The sequence below is a fragment of the Rhinolophus hipposideros genome (genome assembly GCF_964194185.1).
Source record: "Rhinolophus hipposideros genome assembly, chromosome: 16".
NCBI classification, from domain to species: domain Eukaryota; kingdom Metazoa; phylum Chordata; class Mammalia; order Chiroptera; family Rhinolophidae; genus Rhinolophus; species Rhinolophus hipposideros.
The window spans coordinates 2,907,507-2,926,671 of NC_138062.1; the positions used below are offsets into that span (position 1 = coordinate 2,907,507).

At 41.7% G+C, this 19,165-nt stretch overlaps 1 protein-coding gene across 4 annotated transcripts in view; it reads right to left on the minus strand.

Annotated features, from left to right (window-relative positions):
* Positions 1–19,165, minus strand: part of PRSS12 (serine protease 12) — a gene marked incomplete at its 5' end in the record, with an annotated part of 101,687 nt that overhangs the window by 59,049 nt on the left and 23,473 nt on the right. For all 4 annotated transcript variants that reach the window (XM_081077143.1, XM_081077144.1, XM_081077145.1 and 1 more), the window contains 2 exons: positions 1,228–1,635; positions 4,502–4,609. In XM_081077143.1, the coding sequence (XP_080933269.1) occupies positions 1,228–1,351 (124 nt within the window). The remainder of the gene's footprint in view (positions 1–1,227; positions 1,636–4,501; positions 4,610–19,165) is intronic.

The window sequence follows — 19,165 nt, forward strand, 5'->3', positions numbered from 1 at the left end:
TTAGAGGATAAAATGGCAGGTATGTAATTGGACTATTAATTTAGGGGTCTCAATGTGGCTTTTGTCCTCTATTTTACAGGCAAAGTGGGACTTAAACAGACTTGCTATGTTCCTATTACTCCCCTCCTCTGCTCTATTTCCCTTCCCTCTCTTCTTGCACCCCACCTCACTGCTACCTACACAGAAGTTCAGGATTGCAGACTTCCACGCTTACCTCCATCACGGCACAGTGTGTGTTTTGGAGGGGGAAGTGATAGGGAGAAACCCTCTCCTGCCTGCATCAGGCACTGCCTAGCCACAGCACTCCCCCAGATTCTCAGACCCTCCCTCACAGCCCTCAGAGCCAAAGAAAGAGGGAGGGGCCAACTCCATCTTCTTCCAACTGCAAGAACCTCAGGGTTGATTCCATCCTTCTTCCAATCCCTCAGCAGCAGCAAAGGAGCAAGGAGAGGGAAGTGAGAAATGAAGGCCATCCTGCAGGACTTCCAACACATCCTCAGGGAGCCCAGGGGGCCCCATAGCCCTTCCTGTCACCTGGACCACCTCCAGCTCTGTCAAGCAGCCTTGCTGATTTGGTGCCCACTCACTCACTCAGCCTCCAGCTGAAAGCTAGGAAGTGCTGGGGGACTCTCCCTGCCACCTGGCAGCAGGGAAGGGGGGCAGCCTTGGAGTGGACATGGGGGACACACACATCAGCTTATCTGTACTTTCCAATGGCAACTGTGCTCCACATGAAAATTTGCTTTTATGGTGGTTTGGGGGATCAGTTTACTCACATCCATTGGGCTGAATGACTCTTGTATAGTTTGATTTGGAAATATAACCAATATGCATATTATTTTTACAGAGTTCCCAAAACCAATACACAAAATAACTTTTGGGAAAGTTCCATTTACGATTTGGGTACTGCCTGCATTTGGAAAGGCTAAGAGCTTTTAAACACATGGCAGAAAAGCAGTATTTACTTGTACAATTCCAAGTGTGGGAAAATTATAAAAGGGCTTGGTTCGTTCACATAAGGGGGGAAATCTGATCATCTGAAGGGTCTGTCTAGGGACTGTAGGAGATTTGAAATAGTAAGACATTATCAGTCCACTGGGGGGGGGGCGATACAATAAAAGAACATACATGGTATGATCAAATCATATGGTGAATGTTTAAATTAAAAAAATGTGTTACAGTAAATGACACATTGCCATTAATGCCCCGCACTTCAAACACACTTACCCCATCGTTCCTGCCACTCTCTGAAGCAGTTCTGGAAGTCCTCTTTCATGAGTGTCTTTAGTTGCGCTGTCGTGGCTGCCTCCACGTCCTGAATCCATTCAAAATGTTCACCTTTCATGGTCATTGTGACTTTGGGGAAGAGCCAGAAGTCACACCGTGCCAGCTCCAGTGAATAAGGTGGATGAAGACACACCGTAATGTTTTTATTTGACAGAAATTGCCGTACAGAACCGATGGGTGACACAGAGCGATGTCATGATGAAGGATGAAGTAAAGGCACTTTTTTCTTGAACTTTTAACTAAACATCTTCAGCCTTGGAATCAAGCTGGCGCTCAGTCTGGCTCAGCTCTTACTCGCTGTGGATCTTAGGCAGGTCCCCTTACCTCTCTGAGCCAAAGGCTCGGCATCTGTGGAAAAGGGACAGTAATCGCCCTTGCATGAGAGCTCCCTGTGAGGGGTGATGGAGGTAACGCAAAGAAACTGTGGACGGCACTGGAGAGGTGCCAGCTGTGGTGGGAGAAGAGCCTTGGGCTGCCTCTGAATTTTCAACATCGCCCACTAAGTCCCTGTGAAAACCTGCGTGGAGGAAGCAGATCTGTGAGGACCCTCCTGCCGGGGGCTGCCTCCTGCCACACCTAGCTTTCCCTCCCAGGCCTGTAGTGTGAGGTGGTTTGGCTCTGCTCAGTGAGTGACCGCGTCCTCTCTCTTCCCCTCAAGAGGTTTGGTCCATGAAAGCCAATGAAATGCCAACTGGTGTTTGGAGTTAAACACATTTCCTGAGGAGTGTGCTTACGTGTGATGAGTGGCTTTCGGATGGCCCGGCGGCAGGTGGGCCGTGGCCACAGGCGGGGAGACTCACACGGAAGAAAAAGCGGTCTGGCAGCCACAACCTTAGTGGGAGAGGACTGAGAGCCCAGCGCGCGGGCCAGCACACGACTCCTGTCCAGAACTTGCTGGCACACGGGCTTCCGCGGTGCTTGGAAACGGGTGGTGGTGGGAGACAACACGCCCATCTCCACAAGACCAATTGTTGGCAGAATCTTCCCTTGTACCAAGTCAGCAGGTGTCTCCAGGTAGAAACTTACTTCCTCTCCTGTGATTCTGCTTCTAGCCTCCTGTTCACTAAAGGGGGATTCTGAATCCAGCAGACCGGGTTCAAATCCCTGTGAAACTATTGATTAGCTGCTTGGCCCGCAGGGGGCACTAACGACGCCTTTCTCCCCCACTTCTCTCTGCCACCTTCAGGGCAGAGATGAGCTGATGGCAGGGGCAGACACTGACAGCAATCTGTCCCCACCACTCAGGTCCCTTCACAGCATCCTCGTCAGGTGACACAGCCGGAAGTCCGCGTCAGCATCCACGGTCAGTGCCCCACTTTCCCCCTTTGCTTACTGTCTCCTCTTCATCACTGGAACCTTCAGGACCATAAAGGTGGGTCTGGGTATGGGTTGGGGTTGGAAAGGGGGGAAAATGCTGTTGGGCTGTTTGTTCCGCCTTCTGCTAGGGAAAAACTCTGGGTTTGGGATCAAAGCCCCTGCTGATTGTAAACGTCTGCATTTGCCTGCGCGTATCCTCTAGGCATAAGTGTCCGCTGGGGGACTCACTGCCTGAGGATGGGGTGGTGGGGCCTGTGGGGGGCAGTGGAGGTAGGACTTGGGGCTCCTGGCTCCCCAGGCATCCATCCATCCCTGCTAACCTGTCTAAATAACCTCTGCCAGTCTGTAATAAGGAGGTAACAGTTGTACCTTACAAAGTTGTAACAAAGTAGAAGCAGTATGTTAAGTGCTACGCACCCAACAAATGGCTATCATTTAACTATGCAAAGACAATTATCAGGACTTTTATTCTTTTTCTTGACTAAATATATTAGGTTGGTGCAAAAGTAATTGAGGTCTTTGCAATTATTTTTAACCTTTTAAACCGCAATTACCTTTGCACCAACCTAATGCCATCATTCCTTCCACCATTTCTTATTTTCATGCCTTAGGCTGGAATCCCTTCTCCAGTTAAACCCAAGTGTGGCAATATCCTCATTAAACTGTAGCTTATAGAATTACAAAAATACCTCAGGTATTATTTGCCCATTGCAGATTTCAATGGAAAAAAGAAACGCTGTCCTTGTTTCCATGCCGCCCTATGATTGCGTTAGCTTTCTCACAGCCACACACATTTGTCTCTAATACAATAAACTCTTGTCAGCCTGACAAAATTCTCCACATCCTTCAAAGCACCGTTCAAAATGTGAAATCTTCTCTAACCAAATTCTGCTTTTGAAATATGTTAGCCCGGCATGCTGTACCCAGAATTTCCACACTCACAATCACATTGTACCACACCTGTCTTCATTCTAAACTCCTCAGTGGAAAGAATTACACGTTCCAGAGTGCCTGGCCCTCAGCTGGCAGCCAAGAGACAATGGAAGATTATTCAGCACTAAAAAGAATTACTCAGCATAAAAAGACATGAAGTGACCTTAAATGCTTATTATTATTATAAATGCTTATTATTATGAAAGAAGCCAATCTGAAAAGACTACGTGCTGTACTCATATGGCTCCAACTAAATGACATTCTGGAAAAGGCGAGACTGTGAAGAACTAAAAAGGCCAGGGGTTAACAGGTGGGGGGGTGAACAGGGGGAGCCTCTGCAGAGGGTTTGCAATGAAAACATGTCACTATACACTTGTGCAAACCCCCAGAGCATACGACACGCAGAGTGAACCCAGACGTGAACTGTGGATTCGGGTGATGATGACGTGGTGTGGGTCATCGATGTAACGATGTCCCATCTGGGGGGGGGTGACAGTGAAGGAGGCTGTGTGTATGCAGGGGCAGGCTGTGTAGGGGAATCTGTGTGCCTTCCCCTCAATTTTACGGTAAACTCTAAAAACAAGCCTTCATTAAAAAATGCTAGCCAATAAACAGTCATTGAACAATGAGATCTTCAAATAAAACACCAATGAGCTTTCACCATTTCTCATTATATGTAGTGTAGCGTCTACAAAGGAGCTCACCAACGAGCAGCCAGCAAGGTGCACAGGCCGTCCAGATATATTTCACTTGGTACACAATCATTTTACAAATTGAATTTCATGCATTATTTAAAAATCAACAGCTCATTCATGAAATTATGGATTGCCAGCTTCCCCTGTATATCTGTTAGAGAGCTTCTGGCTGCTCATGTCAAATGCCTTCGGATACAGTATCTTAAAGGACGACATGGCCTCCTACAGTGGAAGCAGCGGCTCTCCAGGCGTGACTGCGCTGTGCCTACCTGTGCCATTGAGGCTCCAGGCTCCCCATCTGTCCGCTTGGTCATCTCAGTGTTGCCTTCATCCTCAGACTCCAGCAAATACGAAGACATCATGTCCAGACAGAGCCCCTGTTCAGAAGAAGAAAAGACACTTGTTCTTTCCATGCTCTTTCCCTGCCTCTCTTTTAGGGGAACAGACATCTTTCCCGGAAGCTTCCTAGGAGATTTTCCTTCACACCTTGATGGCCATTACTGGTTCCCATGCCTGTTCCAGAAACAATCACTGGGGAAGGATAGACATAGTATGTGGTTAGCTTGGACTGGTTATCTAGAGAGCACCAAAAGCTTGGGAAGACACTGGTCTATGTATACTACGCCTTGAAAAATCAAAAGACCTGGCAATACTGCACCCCAAATTCTTGCATGGCAACAAACGTCTACAGCTGCTCCCACCCTCAGACCTGGGAACCGTCCTCCATTCACCCCGGGCATGACCTCTCTGACTTGTAAGCGTGTGAGTTTATGACACCACCCAGTTGATACTTTTTTATCTGGCAGGAATTTTATGCTAAATTATGACGCTCCCTGGGTATTCCAGCATATGAATTCTGGAGACTAATGATACATGGGTAATTGTGTCAGTATCTATAGTGACTTAACAAATTTTGTCCCACAACTCGGGGGCCTAAAACAACAAGTGTCTGTTATCTCCCGCAGTTTCTGAGAGTCAGGAATCTGGGAGTGGCGTAGCCGGGTGGTTTGCGCTCAGGTGTCTCATGAGGGTGCAGCCATCTGAAGGCCTGACTGGGCTAGAGGAGCTGCTCCAGCCGCACTCCTGGGGCAGCTGGCGGGAGGCCTCAGGCCCTCACCACATGGACTTCTCCAGAGGACCGCTCACAACGGGGCACTGGTGTCCCCCAGTGCCGGGGGTGGTCCAGGAGAGTGACCAACACAGGAGCCTCAAAGACTTCCATCAGCTGGTCTCAGCAGTGATGTAGCAACACCTGAGCCATATTCTGTAGGAGGGGGCTGCACAGGGTGTGAATCCCAGGAGGTGGGGGTCACTGGGGACCATCTTTCAGGCTGGCTACCATAGGGATGTCCTGCAAACTTGCTCTATAACAGAGAATTTACACACATACTTACATGCAGTGTGGCTACATGTATTTCCCTAACGCTCAATGTCCTGGGAGTACATTGTCGATTCAACAGTTACTTTCCATGAAACTCAGGGTCATCGGTAAGCAAATGTGTCTTAATTTCCCCACAACTACATCTCTCGCTCTACGTATGAGCAGACTGAGGCTTGCTCTTTGTCTGGTTGCAAGAAAACAATTGGTTTTACCAAGGAATTCAGCTTCAGACCTCCCAGTATGAGTCTCCAAAGTGTCCCGGCTGTCTGACAAGACTTAATGTGTCAACCGTCTGGAGTTAACATTTGAACAGGGACAAAGAATGCATGGAATGGACAAAGGGATTATGGGATTCCAGGCATCCCCTGAACTGGGTCCCAAGGGAGCAGGAATTAGGACAAGGAGATGCCTCCTGAAATGTTATCACTTGTAAGGCTGTCCATGTTAGAATACTGCTAAACACAAAGGAGCATAAAGCAAAACAAAAATAGCCATGGTTTACTTTGAGGAGGAGATTACAAACCTTTTCAGTTTAACTGCATTCACTATCTGTAAAACTGTAACTCCCAGTATTTTGTAATGCAACAGAGTTTCTTGTCCAAGAAATTAAGTTACACACTTTACTGCTGCTTTCCCACTCATCCTCACCCAAACAAAACCCCTCAAAGCATCCAAAAGGCTTATATTTATGCATAATGCTGCTGTAACAACTAGAAACAAAATTTTCTGGTAAGGGTTGAAATCAGAAAGCATTTCTTTTTCTCCGCTCCCCTCCATAAAACAGCTACATTGTGAAGGACATATGGCCTCATTTTGGGACTGAAAGATGGATACAGTTTCGAAACAGAGACTCATTGGCAGTATTCATAGCAGAATTGTGTAATAAACTCAAAGTCTGATGTTACTCTAGGCTACTCTTTATTTTCCGAAGGCTTAGAAACCACTACCCAGTGTAAAAAGGCTCTATATATGACCAGAAGTTCTCTGCTATCAAATGGTCATCAGAAAGATGAAATGTGGTCAGTCAGTCAGCAGGACAACACTTGGCAGGTAGGGCCAGTTACGCTGGAGTTTACAGCTAGTCTGAGCAAAGGAAGCTTTTCATGGAAGATGCTGGGTTTCATCTAAGAGTCTGAAATAAGAAACACTAACTAGTAAGGTTGTGTGCTGTGGAGGAAGAAGGCCTATTAATGCAATGCATATGTCTTGTGGAATGCTTATCTTCAGAAATATTTTAGGTACATTATTTCAAAAAAATCAACAACAACATTGAATGACATTAACCTTTGGAATTTAACTAGCTCTGCAGGGCATATAATGATTAAAGCAGAAGGAATGAACCTGTGAAGAAATAGATCGCTTGAAGAGTTTAAAATGTTTAAACTATAAAAATCAACACAAAAACCTGAAAGTAACATCCGTTTTAAGAAGATAAACAATGCCTTGATTTTCAGTTTTGATTGTGATCCATTAATAGTCTGAAAGCTATGATTTTATACTTCACAATTTTCTAAACATATACATCTTTATTCCTTCAGATCTGTCTGCCTGTTGAACACCAGCTCATATTCAAAGCTTAGTTTAGCAGCACAAAATGTATAGGCAAGGGAGGAGTCAAAGTAACTTTCCTGACAACTTAGGTTAAATAAGAGATGAAATCAACTGAACCCTTATTATGTTCAAGCTTCTGCACTAATCACATTATCAACCATTCGTTTAATGCACATTTATCCTTCCCAAACACTGTAATATAGGCATTATTATCCCACTGAAGAAAGAAAAGAACACTGAGGTTTAGAGAGTTGAATGACCTTCCATAAATCTACACAAGTAGTATGTGCCAAGGGGACCCCTGAGGCAGACCCTGAGCTGCCACATTATACTACAGAAATAAGTTTCACTTTCAGCTGAATTACCTAACTGCTATCTTTTCTCTCTCCTTCATAGCACCCAACGCCATCTGAAAGGATCTTTTCCTTCTTCTACGTCATTGTCTCACTCCACACTCCTCTAAAGGAGGTGAGCTCTGCTAGGGCAGCGACCTTGTTGTTTCTGTTCTCCACAGAATCCCTGGTGTTCGGCACGGCACCCACAGATGCTCTGCAAACATCTCCCGAAGGAATAAATGAATGGATCAAAGTCTTCATCTTCTTCTCCACCTACTAAAATCTTACCAATCATTTAAGGTCCATTTCCTCCCTGTAAATATCCTTCCAGAGGACTCCAGCCCAGTGTTAATTAGAACAACGGCCCTCATTTTTAGCAGTACTAAATTATGCCCTAGAATTCCTCGCCACTTTGCTCTAAACTTCGATGGCTAGTCAACTCTGACCCAAATGATGCCCTTGGTCTCGGCTGGAACCAATCACATATGACCCTAGTCGATCCTCAAAGCGACTGGCACAGAGTATGCATAAGGTATTAGCCCGGGGCCCTGAGAGTGCCACCAGCCTGCTCTGCTCCAGGCAATGAAGCTTGGAAGGGGACTGTCCTAACAGCCCGGCCAGGAGAGTGAGGAAGCCCATCCAGACCCAGTCCAGTCTTGGCTATGAACAGGCACTGCTCCCCGTAGGCCGTACGTGAACAGCTAAGGCTCAGAACACCCTGTACCCCTGGCTTGTCCATGTCCCTCCCTCCAAGCACCCTCTGTCCTCTCCAGAAGTGTGCATCCTGAGTTGGGGCGAGGGCCTGCCGTCCTGTCTGCTGCTTTCCAGCTACTGGTCCCAGGAGTGGCCTCTGCAGGACAACCGTTGTGTGACACACTCTCCTCTCCCTACTGTTCCCGCCTGGCAGACAATCCCCGTACGGGCAGTACCAGGCTAAGTGTTTGCAAACGGTTACTTTTGTAAATCCCTCTGTGCCACAACTGAAAGCACCCCAGGCATCTTCTCCATCTCCCACAGTCTGAGCTGCAGCTTTTTAAGACACCCACCCTCTTTGGTGTGTCACCCAAAGGAATGAGGGAAGAGGTGAAAATTCCAGGAGGGGGAAGAGGTGAAGGCGGATGGCAGGTTGGGACAGGTGCTTCCAATGAGTAGCGGGGGTGGGCAGCTCAGACTCTTCTGCCTGTGTGGCCAACAACTTTCTCTCTGGCTTGTCCTTCCCGAACTTGATAAACACTCGGCAGGAGTGCGTCCTTTGGAGAAAAAGTCAAGTTACCCACTTGATGCTTTTGCTCTTCTGGTGGTGATTTCTAAACATCTAGCCCCAGACTGTTCTCCCCTCGTGGTTTCAGCCACCCCCCACCCCCACACTCCGAATGCTCTGTCTCTTCCCACGCACGTGTCAGTGGTATTTTTCGACATGGCTTACTCAGCCTGAAATTGTCCTTACCCTGCCCCGTTTGTTTTCCTCTTTCAACTACATGCTCTATCATTTTTAAAATCCCTCCTTTGAAATCTGTTGCTTATATAATGGACATACCAGCTCCAAAATTTTCACCTCAGAAATGGAATAGAGAAAAGAGGAGGAAGAAAGATAAAAGAAGCTTTGGATCTGTTTCTTATCTTCCTCTCTGGAACCAAAGGAAAGATAGAAACCAGGCCCCCGCTTTCTACGAAACCCCCTCCCACCTCGGGGGTGCCCTCATCTCCCTTGATGCACTGGGTCTTTAATGGTCCGTCTAAAGCCATTAGGCTGTTAAAGCAATAGGTTGCCTTTTATTTATGTTCTATTCCACTATGACCATCACCAATATTTATCATAACAAAGAAAAACAACTAAATTGCCTATGTTCTTTGTTATTTAACCTTCTTTAATCTTTAATCCACCATGACATGTTTGCTCTCATTAAAATAGGTTGGTATAAAATATGAACATTAAGAAAACTTTCGCATCTTTAAATAAGGCATGCAGTAGATATTTTAACATAAGTAGAAGAGAAATATAAGGTTTACTATGAAAATTATTTATAAGAATATAACTTTTTACAGAAACTTAAAATGAAACTTAAAATGTCAGCTTTTTGAGTGAAACAAAACCAGTTTGAGATTTAAATAATAAAGTATTGATAAAGTATAGATGCGACTGTGAGATTTTTATCTCAACTTTTCTAGAAAGTATGAAACAATGCAGCTGCATTTTTACTGCACTGCTGTTACACCACTTGGTCTGCTGAAATTCCAATCAAGAAGAAGTCTTTTGTTTCTGGACAAAAAGATCTGCAGAACAGCGCTGGATTTCTTTAAGCTACTGAGGGTGGCTTATTGCTCGAGAGATTTAGGTTATTAGTGAGGGTTAGTTCGTGTGATAATTAGGGAAGAAGGGAAATTTTCAAAAACCATTTGGGTTTTACGTAGAAGATGTGAACTTAGCTGGAAAGAGGCAGACCTCAAAAGACAAGAGCAAGTGCTGGGCACAGGTGAGCTTATTCAACACAGAGTGCCAGAACTCTCCCAGTACTTACAAAAGGTGTCAAATAAAAGATAGGAAATTGCCTATTTTTTTACAAAAATACTGACTTAATAAATACATAGATAAATTCTGGGAGAGAAATCGCACAAGCACTATTCTGACTAGTGGCTTAAAAGTCTGCTTTCTATTTTTTGTGCCATTTGGATAACAACCAGTGCCCATCATTTGATTGATTCCTGGCAATGCTCATTGAATTTAATGAGCTATCTCATTTAATCAAGCTAGCAACTCTTGCAAGATAGAGACTTTCCATGATCCTGAGGTTTGGAGAGGTGAAGTGGTAGGCAGCCATCATGCAGTGAGGAAGGCACAAGACTTCAGGTGACCTTCAGACAGACAGATGTGTATGGTCCTTTTAACTCACCAACGAAAACTAAACCAAAGCAGAAGTACGAGAGCACTCAAGTTTAAAAACCGCTAAACAAAGCCAGTGGATTTCAGAGTCTGACCTCTCTCTGGTTTCTTTGGTGATGAAATATAACTGCACTTGTGAGACTCTTAAAAGAAGGGAGACATTCGCAAGAGAAAATATGCAAACCATGATAATCCTTTAGACTGTTGTTCTTATAAAAGATAGCCATCTCTTTCAGACAGCTACAACTTAATCATGACTTACACATTCTTTTTAAAATACAGACTGAGTTCATTTCAAGTTTCAAAATGTGTTATTGGGCACAGAAATAGAGTAACAGTTGTCAGCACCAAATTAAGGGCTCCCCTCAGCTGCTTTCCCTGGACGCCCGCGTGTCAGGACCCGGGGCATTAAGGCCTGTGAATAAGGTGCTGCATCCTCTATCTGGAGGATTCCAGGGAAAGAACTCCTAAACCTGATGTTTCCATTTCAATTATTCAGTTCAACTGATGTTTCAACCAAGTGGCTTTCTACTGAATGAATATGTTTATATATACTTTAGTTCTTCCTCAGTGACTTGTTTGTTATTTATTCTAGAACGTATCCCATGTCTACAATTATTTGCTTACCTCATACACCCACCCTGAACTGTGAGCCACTGGGTTGCAGAGGCTGTGATCCCTCTTTGTGTGCCCAGGACCCTGACAATGTCTAGTAACAAGCAGGCGTTTACAATTTTCCTCTTTAACATACGTACACAGAATGCTTTCTCAACCTCAGGACTACTGACATTGGGGCCAGAGAGTTCTTTATTATTGAAGGCGGGCTGTCCTTACATGGAATGATACATAACAGCGCCCCTGACATCTACCCACTCAGAACATCTCCAAACTTTGCCAAATGTCCCCTGGGGAACAAAAGCATCCTCGGTTGAAAACCGATGACACAGAATACACACACGCGAACATAAAAGCATGATGCTTCTAATGTATTCATTTACACTCACACACCCCTTAACAGTAGGAATATGTTCTGAGAAACGCGCCGTTAGGTGGTTGGATCATTATAGTGCGGACGTGAAGGAGAGGACTCGTACTGGACGGCACAGCCTACCATACACTTAGGCTATATGGTATACCACAGCTGCATACGTGCCCTGTCGCTACCTGAAGTATCTTTACGAAGCACATGACTGTATTCTAAAAATGTCTTGGAATAGGTAACAAGTACACGGATTAAACAATCAAATAGAGAGTGAAAGGTAAATCTCTCTCCCTTTCCCTTCTCCCAACCAGTTCCTCACTTAGAGAGGAAGTTACTCTCATACAGACACCACTTACAAGGGCTGTAAATTGGTAGTACTTTCTTGTAGGACAATATAGCAACATCCATTAAAACTTTACATGTGCATAACCGTGTTGTTATTGTCTGAGAGTCTGTCCTCCTAAAGGTTGTATGTTGAAGTCCAACCCCCAAAGTTGATGGGATTAGCAGGTGGGGCCTTTGGGAAGTGATAAGGTCAGGAGGGCTCATAAATGGGGTCAGTGCCCTAATCAAAGAGACCTCACTGATCCGTAATGCCTTCCAGCAGGTGAGGAAACCACAGAAAGCCTGCAGAGGAGAAGCTTCTATCCAGAAGAGCGCTCACCTGACCGTGCAGCACCCTGACCTCGGACGTCCAGCCCCCAGACCTGGGAGCAGTAACTGTCTGCTGTTCATAGCCCCTCTTCAGCCCCCCCAGTCTGTGTAGCCAAACGCACTAAGACACATTCTTATTCTTAGGGTTTTCAAAACATACCTAACTGTCCTTGAGCGACAGAGAATAAAATGGGTAATGAAAACATTAAAGTCCACTGATTTACACATAAGTTTCAACCCCCTCATTCATTAAAGATTTTGTGAAACCTTCTAAGAAATAGCAAAATGATGGAAAACATGATCCTCTACTTTATCCCCAAACCACTCTTGACAGATATACAGATGATTAGTGAAATGGTGTGGGGACAGAACCAGGAGTGCAGTTTCCAGGCTCTTGCCCACACATGGAAAGGTGCTCACTCGGGTAGTAAATGCCCATCAACTGTGATTGGATGGCCATCAGCTGTGGCTTGTTGGCCGTCAGCTGTAACCAGTGAGCCATTGGCCACTAATATAACTGCTGTGGCTACACTAGCAGAAAATGGGGGCTAGCAAGAAGATGGTGGCTGAGCTAGCAACCTCAGATTGTGAGAGGCGGATGCCGCCAGTGAGAATATAGTGGTATAACTCCCCTACTTATGGCTCCGTGGGTGTTCCTTTTTGGCCTAGCCATATCCTGCGTTCTTATGTGGGGCCGGGAGCTGAGACCCCGCCTGCTGCCCCGCACAACAAATGGCTAAGAAGTCAGCAACAGTGAGACAGAGTAGAAACAAAGTGCTTGTATAAACCCCCCAAATGACAACCCACCACTAAATAATTAAGGTTTGACTATGCAGCCGATATAAATTATGCCTAACCAATCCCTTCTGCTCAGCTCTCTCACTGTATCATGTGAAGTGGGTTGCATAGAGGAAGTGTTTCCACAACGGGTTCACAGGAGAGGGTGTGCTGAAGTTCCAATGGGAAAACAAACTCTAGATGAATTAAATGGTCTAAATACAGAGAGGAGAGAAGAAAGATAATTAGAAAAACACTAAATGGTTGGTCAGCACTGAAGGCTGTAATACGTCTTCAGACTCTCTGTTATCTTTATTCCTATAAACAAATCAAATAGATCAACTACATCCACAGAAGACATTTTACAATCATACAAGTGTCTCTAAATAGCAACTGAAATGAAATAAATCAAAGCTTTTTGCCTCACAGACTCATAACCCATGATTTTCTTAATGAGCAGAGCTGCCTACTGGGTCTTCACAGCTAGTTCCCACTTTCAATCTCTGAAGACATGAAATGTGTATTGTTAGCCCGGTAGCAATACATTTTCTAAATACATTTCCCCACTACATTTTCTAAAGTTTTTACTTTAAATATATCCAAAATATTGTGTGTGTGTGTGTGTGTAGAGGTATGACTGTCCAGCAACAGAATAGGAAGTTGAAAAAGTTACCCTAACTTCTAAGATCTATTTATTTCCTTTAGCATATGACAGTTTACATTCAAGATCCCAAAGTTTATGAGAAGAAATCAACATTGTCTTCTTGATGTTACTTTTTATATCTAGATTCATGTCTTTTATGTTTAAATGCAATTACCAATTTAGATAAAATTTATTTTATAGATATCATAGTGTTCTTAAAATATTTTGTCTTCTCCTCAAGCTGTTATGTATTTTAATTTGATTTTTAGTTGTTATTTTAAAATAGGACCCCTTAAAGTGTTATATACCTTTGGAATGTAATCAATTATTTCCAAATTATGAGCAGCAGCAGGATTATTGACAATTTCGGGGTGGTTTCTTGAGTGTTAATAGTCAACAGATATAAAATTACTCATCGCTGTATTACTTACTCAATAAGAAAGTGGAAGTAACCTAACTAGCAGTAAGAGTTAAGTAAATACAACACATTTCCTTGGAGGGGTATTTTATGATCCTGAAACTGTTCTTATGAAGTTAGGCCATTATCATGTTGACCATGAAATGGAATCACAGGATCGTATGGTGATTCTGTTTTTAATTTTTGGGGAACTGCTGTACTGTTTTCCATTGCAGCTGTACCATTTATATACCAGCTGTGTACAAGTGTTCCAATTTCTCCACACACTCATCATTTATTTTTTTGTTTTTCTGATACTGACCATCCTAATTGATGGGAAGTGCAAAAACTATGGTTTTGATTTGCATTTCCCTGATGATTAGTGATGTCGAGCATCTTTGCATATACCTGTTGACCATCTGTATGTCTTCTTTGGGGAAAAAAATGTCTATTCAGATCCTCTCCCATTTTTAAATTGGATTGTTTGCTTTTTCCTATTGAGTTGTATGAGTTCCATATATATACATATATATATATATATATATGTATATATATGGATATTTTTAATATCCAAATATATAAATATATGTGGATATTAAACACTTATCACATACATAATTTGCAAATATGTTCTCCTATTCAGTAGGTTGCCTTGCATTTTGTTTATGACTTCCTTTTTCTGTGCAGCTGTTCTTTAGTATGATGGAGTCCTACTTATTTATTCTTGATTTTGTTTCCTTTTCTTTTTGTGTCAGATTTAAAAGATCATTGTCAAACCCCATGTTAAGGAGCTTACTGCCTATGTTTTCTTCTAAGGGTGTTTTGGTTTCAGGTCTTACATTCAAGTCTTTAATCCATTTTAATTTTTCTGTGTGATATAATATAGGGTTCCAGTTTTCCCAGCACCGTTTATTGAAGAGACTCTCCTTTCCCCATTGTATGTTCTTGACTCTTCTGTCATAACTTAATTGATCATATATGCATAGCTTTATTTCTGGGCTTTCTATTCTGTTCCATCGATTGATGTGTCTGCTTTTATGTCAGTTCCATACTGTTTTAAATACTGTTGCTTTGTAATATATTTTGCAATCAAGGAGGTGATGCTTCCACCTTTGTTCTTCTTTCTCAAGATTGCTTTTGTGATTTGGGGTTTTTGTTTTTTGTGGTTTTGTGTGTGTGTGTGTTTGTGTGTGGTTCCATATAAGTTTTTGGATTGTGTGATTTAATTCTGTGAAAAATACCATTGGAAATTTGACAGGGATTGCACTGAAGCTGTAGATTGCATTGTGTGGTATGAGCATGTTAACAAAATTGATTGTTCCATGAGCATGGGACATCTTTCCATTTATTGTGTCTTTTTCAATTTCTTTCATTAATGTCTTGTAGGTTTCAATACATAGGTCTTCTACCTCCTTGGTTAAATTTACTCCTAGGTAGTTTATTCTTTTTGAAGCAATTATAAATGGGATTGTTTTATCTCTCTTTCTGGTAGTTCATTTTTAGTGTACAGAAACACCTCAGATCTTTGAGTACTGATTTTGTTGCCTCCAACTTGACTAAACTCATTTATTAGTTCTAGCAGTTCTTTGATGGAGTCTTCAGGATTTTCTAAACATAATATAATACTATATGCAAATAGTGACAGTTTTACTTCTTCCTTTCCAACTTGGATTTATTTTTTTTTCTTGCCTGAGTCCTCTGGCTAAAACTTACACTGCCATGTTGAATTAAAGTGGTAAGAGTGGGCTTCCTTGTCTTGTTCCTGATTTTAGAGTGAAAGCTTTCAGCTTTCACCAATGAGTATGCTGTTAGCTGTGGGCTTGCCACATATGTGGCCTTTATTATGCTGAAGTACATTCCCTCTATACCCACATTGTTGAGAGCTTTTATCATAAATGAATGTTGGATTTTGTCAAGTGCTTTTTCTGCATCTATTTGGGTGATCATATGATTTTTATCCTTCATTTCGTTAATGTGGTGCATTGCACTGACAGATTTACGGGTATTAAACCTGCTTTCCATCCCAGGAATGAATCCCACTTGATCATGATGTAGAATCCTTTTACTGTATTGTTGGATTTGGTTTGCTAATCTTTTTTAAGGATTTTTTTCATCTATGTTCAACAGGGATATTGGCCTGTAATTTTCTTGTGTTGTGCTTATCTTTTTGATAAGGACATGCTAGCCTTGTTTTGATATGAGGATAATGCTAGCCTCATAAAACGAGTTTGGAGGGGTGGCTGGATGGCTCAGCTGGTTAGAGCGTGAGCTCTCAACAACAAGATTTCCCATTCAATTTCCACATGGGATGGTGGGCTACGCCCCTTGCAACTAAAGATTGAAAACTGCGACTGGACTTGGAGCTGTGCTGAGCCTTCCACAACTAGATTGAAGGACGACTTGGAGCTGATGGACCCTATAGAGAAACGCACTGTTCCCCAATAATCCCCAATAGAAAAAAAAGAAAAACTAACAAAAACCCTTTTTTAAAAAATGAATTTGGAAAAGCTACCCCCTCTTTTATTTTTTGGAAGAGTCTGAAAGGATTGATATCAATTCTTTGAATGTTTGGTAGAATTCACCAGTGAAGCTTTCTGATCCTGGACTTTTGTTTATTGTGAGTTTTTGATTCCTGATTCAATCTCTTTACCAATAGTAATCAGCGTGTTCAGATTTACTATTCCTTCATGATTCAGTCTTGGTAGGTTGTAAATTTCTAGAAATTTATCCATTTCTTCTAAGTTGTCGAACTTGTTGGCATACAATTGTTCATAGTGGTCTCACAATCCTTTGTATTTTTGTGGTATCAGTTGTAGTATTTCTCTTTCACTTCTAATTCTATTTATTTGAATCCTCTTTTTTCTTTTTAATCGTTAAGCAGACTGAAAGCAAGACAGGAAAAGCAGGGGGAACTGACTAATGTCAGCAGCAGCACCTTGAAAAGCGGTTCTAGGAGCCTCTATAGCTGGGACCACCCACTCTAGAGCTGTTTTTGTTAGCTCTTTCCTATTTCTGAACCTAGTTTACAAATGCACCACTAATTTTATGACTTATCCCTTATCTTTCCAACAAATTCCCATATTTGCTTAATTTTGCCCGAGTTTATTTTGTTACTTGCAGCAATACTTGCATCCATACTTTTACATATTTTGGAATATTAGATTAATTATTTTCTTATATGAAACACAGACTTGATAGCATTGCAATTTTTGAATCAAATTTCTTGATGGTTTTTCTAGCCTTTGATAAAAATGCCTTTCTGTGTGATTCCAAAATCCAAACTAAACAGGAAAATTCTTCCTACTCCATCAGTAATGTGAACATTCTGATTCCTGCAGGAAATGGCAAAATTGCCTTCTTTACAAGGTAGGCACTTTAGAACAACAACAAAAAAGGGAATTACTTTTTCATTCATGTGCCCTCCTGTAGTAATGAGCAGCTATTATAACTGTTCTAATGAAATAATTGTGACTAGGTCCTTTAGTAAAGATAACTTGCCAACAATGACCGTAAGATAATAGCTTTACACCAAAGGCAGGCCTGAGCATGTGTTGCATGTCTGTGTTGGGAGAGGTGGGGAAGGGCTTTGAAAGGAAGGCAAGAGTGGGAAAGAGACAGAGAGAACTAGATACTTCCAGTATCTCAAAAAGTTTCCCCTATTTAGTTAACCTCATGTTTCATAGTTTATATGTTACTAAATAACATTGTGCTTAGACATATATCTCATCAGGTCAAACATGGATAGCTGTCTTTTCTAAGAGATGTATGTGTGTGCATTCACTACTGGAGATGGTGGATTTTCTGTAGGATCTGGCTGTTGGAATTACTAATGACCCTTAAATTGTGTTGATTTCCAAAAGGAGATTATAAACCGTAACCATACAGATCCTTGGCAGGGCATTGGGTTCACCTCAGGGAGACATAAAATAAAGGCTTCAGATGTGAGACTGACTGATATTGATGATTCTTCCTCTATTGTTTCCAACCTAATTTGTTATTTTTATAAATTAAACAAAGTCATTCCTGTTATTGTGTGTTTAAATTCATTACTTTGCTTTGGAGGTCCAGTTACCAACAATGAATACAGCTGTGGATTTCAATACACATTTGTTTAAAATCTATTCTAATTCCATTCCCTCATTTAGCTTTGTCTGGAAACTTCTGTTAAACCCAGTGACAAATGTATTCCTATGCATGAGAGTTGTCAGAAAATACAGACAGACTAGGTTTGACCCTGGTCATCTGATTATTTCTTTGTAGCCTTGTCCCTCCAAAAAGACTGAACAGCTTATTTTTGAACTGTGGGGAATTCTTAACTTTCATAAGATTTGAAATACCAATTATTCATTGTCCAAGGGTAATTTTTTTTTATGGTGTGGGAGTTTTAGCTTACTTAATAAGAATATAGCAAATGAAGTCTGTATTAAATGAAAAACATATTTGAACTTTCCATGAAGGTCAGAACAACCACATTCTAAAATTATAAGCAATGTTATTTGGTTTAAAGAGTTATGTCTCTTTCATATTTTTAATACAAAACTCTTAAATTTACTTGGAAAGAAAAATATGTGTTATTTTTTCCTGTAGGCTTTGAGATCCATATTTCTTTCCTGTACAGATTTAGCTAAAGATTTGACACATTCAATTTTGTAAGATAATACAAACATGACACTTGCAAGTGTTTACACTTGGGCTTATTTACAGAATTTTCAATATTTTGTTATATATTATTTCTATTGTATCAAATTTACAAACAAAGAATGTTTACTATTTATTCACTCACTCTTCATTCATTCAAACCAGACATTTATTGAGCACCTATTCTGTATCAGGCTGTGAATAAAGCAGAGAAAGAAATGTCCTGCTCTTATAGTGCTTACAGTCTAGTGAAGGATGGCATACAATATATAAACATAAATATATAAATATAAATATATATATAAATATAAATATATAAATATATAAATATATATATATATGTATATATATATATATATATATATATATATATACACATGCCAGATGGCAAAAAATGTTATGAAAAAAAAAATAAAGCAGGGCAGGGGACAGGAACAGCAGAAGTGACTACGCTATTTTATAGAGCTCGCTCAGGATCTGCATTGCTATGGTTTATAATCACTTTTTGGGAGATCAACCTAATTTAAGGGTCATTAGTAATTCCAACAGCCAGATCCTCCAGAAAATCCACCATCCCCAGTAGTGAATGCGCACACATACATGTCTTAGAAAAGACAGCTATCCATGTTTGATCTGATGAATTATATATCTAAGCACAATGTTATTTAGTAATACATGAACCATAAATCATGAG